The 9,480-nt window shown below is 37.0% G+C and overlaps 1 protein-coding gene across 1 annotated transcript; it reads right to left on the bottom strand.

Moving 5' to 3' along the window:
• Nucleotides 1–216: 216 nt before the first annotated feature.
• Nucleotides 217–7,572, bottom strand: LOC107577030 (utrophin-like; the record flags this gene model as incomplete). The annotated part of the gene is made up of 9 exons (XM_016263151.1): nucleotides 217–422; nucleotides 3,707–3,887; nucleotides 4,230–4,474; nucleotides 4,558–4,645; nucleotides 4,721–4,820; nucleotides 5,393–5,571; nucleotides 5,658–5,837; nucleotides 6,014–6,121; nucleotides 7,471–7,572. Coding segments are annotated over 9 exons (1,389 nt in total), but the record flags the coding sequence as incomplete, so codon positions are not given.
• Between the last annotated feature and the right edge of the window lie 1,908 nt (nucleotides 7,573–9,480).

Genomic DNA, 9,480 nt, shown 5'->3' with positions numbered 1-9,480 from the left:
TGTGAAATCTCACTAATCTCACCACACCTTTAGAATATTGTATTTTTGTAATTAACATTAAAGTTATTGTCCTTGATATGAACAGGCTTTAACCCTCATTGATTTATTGTAAAAGGCGAGAGTGACTTCAAAGACATACAGTATAAATCGTCTACTAAAGAAATTATCTGCGGCCAATCACACGTATTCAACGACTTTCATTTCAGGTAAATAGTCTCACTCGCCACTGGCAGGTGTGACTAAAACGGACTTGTAGACCCTGCATACAAGCATCCCTTTCTCACACACACACACACACACACACACCTGAGCTTTAACGACTCCCTGTTCAGCTGTGGTGATGTCTCTGATATCAGCGCTGGCCGTGTTCAGTCTGGACTCCATCTGTTGCAGCGCTCTGGACCCCGCCAGCCTGGACAAAACTACAGACACACAACGACAAATTACACACAAATCCAACTCATATTGATTTACAAAAAATTCTTAAGAGAAAGTATAAGTTTTGATGCTGTTACTGGTCACTATTCATTCTTTTCACCACATTTTAGCCGTTTTGCATTTTTAAAACAAATATTCAGTCTTTCTGTGTCAAATAATATGTCCATAAAACTGCATTTTAAGATATATGCTATGATATATAAGCCAAATGGCATGTATCAAATACTATATACTATATTATATGATATGAATGAAAATGTCATACCCAATAGTATATCCCAAATTACACATATACAGTGGGTATGGAAAGTATTCATACCCCCTTCAATTTTTCACTCTTTGTTATATTGCAGCCATTTGCTAAAATCATTTAAGTTAATTTTTTTTCCTCATTAATGTACACACAGCACCCCATATTGACAGAAAAACACAGAATTGTTGACATTTTTGCAGATTTATTAAAAAAGAAAAACTGAAATATCACATGGTCCTAAGTATTCCCACTGAGAATACACGTACCCACTGTATGTTATGATACTATATGACACAATACAATACATGATATGATATGAATGAGTATATTATATATATGATAAATGGCATAATATGGTATGATACAGGCCCATTATTGGAATATATGATATACAACCTATGGCATGATATGCTATAGAGCTATGATATGATATAAGAAAAATAACCTCTGAGTGTGTGTGTGTGTATATATATATATATATATAGTATTGCTATAAGGAGTACCGCATGTCACAATGCTTGACATAACTACCCAAACAACAACAGCCCCTTGACACATGTGGTATTTACTGTACATCTGGATGCTTGCTTCCTCTTCTGTAGTACATCACTAAAATAATCTCTGTTGGATTTTGACATTTGTGATTAATAATGTATGTGAACCGGCTCCTTCCAAGATGTTTATTTGTTGAATATCAGAGAGGAGACTAAAAATAACTGCCTGTGGCTCTTTTGTGTTTGTCATTGTGTGTGGGTGTGCGTTTGCTTAGCTTGAATCCCAGATGTTAGAGGTCAACAGGTCAAATCATGGAACATTAGCTTTCCGATTGTCCCACGAACATACAACTGTTTATATTTAATGCAGCCATACCTTGGGGACAAAACTGCTGAAAAATTGCCCAAAATGAATGAGACAAAAACTCCTTTTGAGGACATCCCTGAAGGCAAAAATAATTAATAAATAAAGTAATAATAATGGATGTTTTCTTTAAGGGATAAGGGTTTGTGCTAGTCATTATAATTAGGCAGGGCAGGGCAAGTTTATTTATATAGCACATTTCATACACAATGGTAATTCAAAGCGCTTTACATAAAAGGAAGTAAAATAATCATAAAAAATAATCACAACAATAAAACAAGGAACTTCAACACTTTTAAAATGATTTAAAATTTGATTTAAAATGAATTTAAAGCAGTTAAGAATAGAAAATGATTATACATAAAATACAGTGCGATCAGTTCTGGCGTAGCACAGTGCTCGTTCAGTAAATCGAATCTGTCTGACCTCTGCATAACTTGAGGATGTGCTAATCTCCTTTCTGAAATTATTGATCTTCTCAGAAAAGGAAGCAAGCAAACTCATTGCATTTGCTGTCAGAGAGCATTTCACTGGGAATCTGGGGGGGGGGGGGGGGGGTTGTCAGTCTCTCAACAGTAGCAAAAATAGTGTGAGTGTTGTTAAAGGTACTGTTTTAGCTTGTAGCTTTATAATAAAGCTATTATAAATTTTATAAAGCTATTATAAAGCTATTTGTAGCTGTTTTAGCTAATTGTAGGCTTTATTTATATAAAGCAACAATTAGCTTTATAGAAATACATCAGTAGTCTATGGTATGTTAATCAGCTAAGCAAACATGTTTGTGTGTTTATTTAACTACACTTTGAGCACAAAATAGTCCCAGAAGTTCGCTAAATTTGAAAAAAAACATCAATTTGGGAGATCTGGGAATGTTCTCAATTAGGAAAAACTATTTTTAAGAAAAACATTTTGTTATTGTTGCCATTTTCATTCTGGTTTAATCAAATTTATTTCTGAAAGGTTTTCAGAATGGGGTCAGTCTATAGTCATAATTAGCTGTATGTAAAACAATAGAAGTCTATGGTATGCCCTCATTTCCATGGCTGGCTAAAAGTGGGTGTGAGAGAGATTTGCTCAAGCTTTAAGGTTAAACACTGATGTACTCTTACTTAGAGCTCTTTCTAGCAAACATACACACTCAGAGGTTTATCAGTGTGTAAAAGCTTTCTCATGGGCCACACTGACATTACAGCCATAAATAGACTGCTCTCTCTCACTCTGGCTCTGCTCTTGTTGGCTCCACAAATGATTTACCTGTTGCATAAGTCACTATTTCGGTCTTTAAATAAAACTGAAGAGAACAAGAGAAACGGAGACAGAGAAACAGAGGCACTGCACCCCTTGGCACCAATTCAAGCCCCGGGACTTATAAAAATCTCAGTGAGCCTCAATCTTTCTGTAGATCTGCTCCAAAAACGAGTGAACTGCCTACTTAGGCAGCATTTAAGGTAGTTGCAATCGCAACACAAAAACAGACGTTTTTATCCAAATTGACTTCAAAATTAAAGGAAATTTTTTCAGAGAATAAAAACTTGGCATTGTTAGCACCATGTACTAATATTAGAAATGAGGGCTCTGGATGATCTACAACTTTTGGTGAGGTTCTCAAATGAGCATCTAATGGACACTTTACTTTACCATGAGTTTGGTTTCACATTGTTAGCTTAACAACATGCTAACTGCTCTACTGAAATCAATTGTGAGTTGCGTCTCCTGCGCTAGCTGTGGCGGGATTACCTATGTCGAGAGTTTGAAACTTGAGGTAGCATTTTGGTTAGTGTGCTGCCTAATGGACAGCTCACATAAACTTCTATGGTACTTTTGTGTCATTTTTGGAGCTTGACAGAACGGAAAGAGTAGGTTGGACATTCTTCAAAATTTATTTTGTGTTTGACAGAATGAACATGCGTTGACATGACATGAGGGTGAATAAACGATGACATTGTTGGCTGAAATATTCCCTTTAAATGCAATCCTTTAAGACCGTGTTGTTCTTTTTTTCCAGAAGTGATTTAATTTCTCTATATTTATAGCTTAGATAGAAAAGCTCAACTACAGGTTTTCAAAATCCCAAGTTCCCTCAAATTGCAGGATGGAGCGACATTCTTTAAATGTTATGAGAGCGTAGTGTAAAGGCTGCAATTTGGAAATGTATACCTATAGTGATGTCCTGCTGCCGCGTCTTGAGCTCTTGAATAGTTGTGCTGTGGCGTGATGCCAGCGCTGTCACACTGGGCCTCATGGTATCAGGGGCACCAGGTTCTGCGGCCAGACGCTCCGTCTGAGAACAGAGATCTTCCACCTGCGGCTGAAGCTTTTCCAGCTCTGCTATTCGAGCCTGAAACATAGTACAGCACATACAGTACAGATTTGCTCTGTTAACAACTCTATGTTACACTGCAAAATCCCATAAGGCATTCAGAGTGGGTTTTAACTTGTTGCTGCAATCTTAAAAATAAAGATTCTTTGTTTTGTTTTTTACCTGATAATAAAATCATCTGAAGAACTTTGTTTCACCGTTTTGTGCAATAGAAAGGTTCTATAGATGTTGACGGTTCTTCATGGAACCATCAATGCCAATAAAGAACCTTTATTTTTTTAAGAGTATACTGCTAGATTCCCTTTAACATCTGATCTGAGTAAAGTGTCTTGCATAAAAATTGCCTGGTATTTGACTGACCTCACAGTCATCTTTGAGTGCCTGGAGTTCCTGTTGGTTGTCCTTGGCTCTAAACCCTTTTGTGGAGATCAACCACTTCTCCTGATCCTGCAGGAATTCATTTACAGCCTTCAGTCCTGATTGAACCGCTGCCACTCGCTCTAGAACTTGAGCTCGATTCCTCAGATCCTGGATCAGGTTCTGGCAGCTCTCCCATTCTTTATGCACAGAGTCCAGGCCAGAACGGGCCTCCTCTGAAGACAGACCTGCTGTATAGACAGAGTGATTTTAATCAGTAGGAGAAAACAGGAACCATCATTTATCGAGAAAATCACTCACAATCCCCTACCTTTCTCCAGGTGTTCAATAATCTTCTCTCCTTTCTGCACCAACTCTTTCACTGCCCCCTCGTTTTCAGCAAGCTCCATACCCAGGGTCTACAGGTATGGGACAAAATATATTCAGTAGACCAAATATATGAACAGGTAAATGTTATTGTTATAATAAATCACCTGTAGTTTTTCCTTCAGGACAGGGGGGTCTTCAGCAGCTCGGGCAGATGACTTCCATGCAGCCAGCTGAGACAAAAGCTTGGGAACATCAGTTTCAGCTCTAAAAAACATATAAACATCACACCGGGTTCACATGAGGGAGTGCTACAGCTGAGCAGAACAACAGAGCAGTGTGTTAAGTTTGTAAACACTGTATAGCTTATGCTAATGGTTCCCAAATGGGCTCATTATGAACAGTCAAAACCGCATGATGAAAGCAACAATTTCATGATAGTTACTGGTGAAATCACTCATTATGAGGACTAATATACATTATATTCAGTAACATATACATATATATATATATCCATTGCTCAAACGGGACTGCCTGATACGGCAACTTTTCTTTCCATTTAAACACTTTCATATGGTTACAATGGAATTCACTGCAATAAAGTTGCAGAACATTTGAACATGTATTAAATAACTTGCTTGGATTTGGAATTATGGATTTTAGCTAATATTGCTTTACCCCTCTCAAGTTAACTTTTTTTTTTTTAATTGCAAAAATAAAACAAAAATGCAAGTAAAAAATACAAAGTTTGACTGATTTTGACAATCTCAAAATCCTGGAGGGACTGATAAAAGAGATTTTGGTGTTTTTTTTACAAGGAAGAGGTGTGTTTTTCGTACAGTCTCCTGAGCTCGCCGTCGATATCAAGATGTCGTCTTTTTGGTGGGGCAGGTGGCGGTAGCTCTCGGTCACTGCTGGTGAAGGTTTGCTCCATCCATGTTGTTACTGTTGTGACTGTCTCCATGAAAACCTTCTCCTGTACCTGGGGCATCCCAGTCACGGACACCGCTTCGGTTACCTGGAAACCGAACAAAAGCTTGGAATCAAGGTCATATAAAAAGCTAATGTGCATTAACATAAACACGTGAGATGCATTTATCTGACTTGGCTGGAGCAGTCCTCTAGTTTTTGGACCAGGTTGTCCCAGCGTTGGGTCAGTAGGTCTGTGTCTGCTTCGATCCTCTGAGCTGCAGCTGGACTGTTTAACAGCACCATCACATCCTGTCCAGCATCTGACAGAGCACTCAGGGCCCTCCGCTTCTGGGCCATATCCTCCTTAAGACTCTGCAAAGAGTCAGAGGACAAAACAGCAATGCTCTTATCAACCTGGTAGATTTCAGTTGTTATTTGTAAAACCTAAGTTTACAATCTTAAAATTATGTTATTTAAACGTATAACCAAAACTATGGGCAAGTAATATCAAATTCCAAATATGAAATTATGTATGTTTGTCTACTCACGGCTAATCTGCGGACGCTGGCATTTATTTCACTAGGGTCTTTAAAATCACTCGTCTGAACTTCACTCAAGGCCTTCTCCTTATCTGCTAGCCATGATCCAAATAAACTCTGAATGGATGAGAAGAAAGTTGATTCTCCAATAGAAAAATGCTTCATCATTCATATATTGCTCCAAATAAAAAGAGAAAATAACCATACTACCCTCCCTTACACAGTACTTTGGCATAAAAAGCATTAATTGAATGTAATATCATAGACAATATCTTCTGCTTTACATCACAGTTCGGTTTGCAGACTGACGGAAGTGGTCCAGACGGGGGAAGTGTGAAAATAAGATTGTGTGCTGTGCACTCTACACTAATGATGTAATGGGTCAATGGTAATGGTGTCTGCAAGTCATAAACCGCCATAATTGAATCTCACCCTTTCCCAGAATGCAGCCTAAACTGTTAAAATAGCAATCTGACCCTTAAATGCATTCAATGAACATTCCAAGTCCAAGATAAGAGCACAATACAATGGGGCCCAACACAGAGCCCTGAGGCACACCTCTGATTATTTTTTGGCCAGAAGCTTTAGTAACTTCAGGTTTGTGCTGGACTGAAATTATTGTATGGATGGGCAAAAACAAACATATTTAAGTACTCAAACACTACAGAAATTGATCATGAAAGCATTTTTTTTAAATTTACAAACTTAAAGGGGTCCTATTATGCTCTTTTACAAAGTCTTGATTTTGTTTTAGGGGTGTACTAGAACAGGCTCTCATATTAGGTTGTTCGAAAAACACATTATTTTTCACATATTTTACATTATTACAACACCTCTCTCCCCAGTCTGGCATGAACGGCTCGAATAGTTCCTGATTCAAACGAAGGCCTGCCTTCTGAAATACGAAATGTGCTGTGATTGGTTAGCTGGGCTAGTGTGTGTTGTGATTGGCACCACTTGGCGCCTGGTTGGGAAATGTCATGCCCCTTACCATAGCCGCCTGCGAGCTTTAGTGTAAATATTACGTCAAAATCAAATCAATTTGAGCGCGATTTAAACCTGGATGATTGGAACCACTCTAAGTTTGTCTGCCTTGGGAAAGCTAGCGTGTCTCTGATAGTGATAACACTTGTTGCCTTCTCTAGTGCAGCTCAACCAGGTCTCGCCCCATTCGTCGATATTTGTGATATCACAAATCCCAGAAAATATGCATTGTAGTTCAAACGAGTCGTTAATTGTAGTTTTTGAAAAGTGATTTCTGTTAAATAAAATATCTCCTTTTGAAGTGGGCTTTGAGCTTTGTAACTTTGCAGATCTTTTTTATGCTCAAACAGCAACATTACAGACTAACTAAAGTTGAAAATGTTTTTTAATATTTGCAATTATTTGAAAACATGTATAAAGGGGCCTCATCAATTTTGTGATTTGTTACACTGGAATGTTGGATTTTTGGTATCAGGCCTCACCTGGTCATCAAGCAACCGCTGCCACACCAGCTGAAATTCCTCAAGTTTATTCCAGCGTTCCTCCGTCCAGCGACACACTGCTGCCCAGCGCTCTCCCAGTGACTGTAAAGAACAGAAGGAAAAACAAAAGAAGGAAAGTTATTCACCAAATTATTTTTCACACACTTTTACACACTTTCCAAAGTTATTCACACACTCTGGGAGTGTCAAATGTCTGTTCAGTTCCAAATTTCTTGCTGTGCTGCATCCAATTAATTCTCAGCACTGTGTCCAACATTAATAGATCTCAATACTTAGAGGAGCTATCAGTAAAGGCATGGAAAACGGCTTGGTTTGATTACCTTTGCACTTTAGGTGAGAAGAAACTCTATATAACTCTAGTAAAACAACATTGCACACTGGTACACACACCATAATGTATGTTTCTCTTAAAACAATAGTATATGAAGATTTCCTTACAGATGGCAGGAATGAACAATTAATTGAAAAATGAATATTACCAGTAATGATTGCCAGACATTCAGCAAAACACAAACATGGTTATGCGTTTTATTTTGCTACTTTTTATGGTGATATATGAAAATTAGTGCTTAAGAAACAACAGCTACACTAACAAGGCCACTAATAAGTAGCTGCTGTTTTCAGAATATGGCTACAAAAATTGATGACTGGAAGAACACATTTTACAGATAAAATTATTATTGGAGGGGATTTTAACGCTGTTCCAGATGAATGGCAGGATAGATATCCCACTCATTTCACCACTTTTTCCTATAACCCCCTGGTTTATAATATATCTCAGTTTCTTGATCTAACTGATGTTTGGTGTGTAAAGAACCCACATAAAAAAACTATTTACATGGGGGTTCTTTTCAGGGCACATTCAGCGTTCCAGGTTGGATTTTTGGTTGATAACTAGTAATCTTCTTTCTTCTACATTTGACTAATATTTCTCCTTCAGTTTTAACTGATCACAGTGCCATATCACTTTCTCTTAGGAGTAATGGCAGCTCAGCGTCTACCAGAACTCACTGGACGTTTAATAATAATTTACTAAAATGTGAATATTTTTGTAGTTCTATTTTGTTAATGATTAACAATGTTAAAACCATGTCTGAATTAACCTCAATTGGCAAATGGGAATGGGTCAAATTTACTGTTAAAAAAAAACTAGTTGCAAATGCTAGAAAATGTAGGCAGACAACAATTTTATCAAGACTAAATTATTTCGGTAATAAAGACATCCTTAGTGAGAGTGAGGAAAAAGAACTTCACATTATTCAATCAGAGTTGGATGATTTTTATACAGAAAAGGTTAAAGGAGCATTTATACGATCTAGAGCCAGGTGGATTGGCAGGGGGAAAAAATTCTTCAAATTTCTTTAATTTAAAAAAACAAAAACAAGCTCTAAAAACTATTAATAAACTTAGCATTAATAATTGTATAAGTGAAGAAAAAACACTAATTGATGACTACATATATTCCTTCTATAATGATTTATATAAATCTAAATTGACAGAAAACGATTGTGATCTCTTTCCTTTTTAAAAGACAAAATTCCTATTATAGACTCTGATTTTAGAAATATGATGGAAGCTGACATTGAGATTTCAGAATTAGACACTGCTATTTAGCAAATGTATAATGGAAACTCTCCAGGTACTGACGGCATTACAGTAGAACTATATATACATGTTTGGCCCGAAATAAGAATCTTAGTTTTCATTAAAAGAATGTATAGATAAAGTTGAATTATCACCATCAATGATGCATGGTTTGATTTTTCTAGTTCCAAAGTCAAACAAAGATAAATTATTTTTAGACAATTGGAGACCAATAACTCTTTTATCTAATGATTTCAAATTGCTCTCTCATGTTTTTGCGAATAGACTAAAAAAGGGTATTGGTGAAATTATCAGTGAAGCACAATCGGCTTTTATCAAAGGGAGAAGTATTCACAGTCATATTACACTAGTTCATGATATGCTTGATTATAACTATTTTATTCC

This window comes from Sinocyclocheilus grahami, unplaced genomic scaffold (assembly GCF_001515645.1).
Source record: "Sinocyclocheilus grahami isolate Dianchi unplaced genomic scaffold, SAMN03320097.WGS_v1.1 scaffold4927.1, whole genome shotgun sequence".
In the NCBI taxonomy this organism is placed as follows: domain Eukaryota; kingdom Metazoa; phylum Chordata; class Actinopteri; order Cypriniformes; family Cyprinidae; genus Sinocyclocheilus; species Sinocyclocheilus grahami.
The sequence above is the reverse complement of the archived record's forward strand: the minus strand, read 5'-3'. Positions and strand labels throughout refer to the sequence as shown.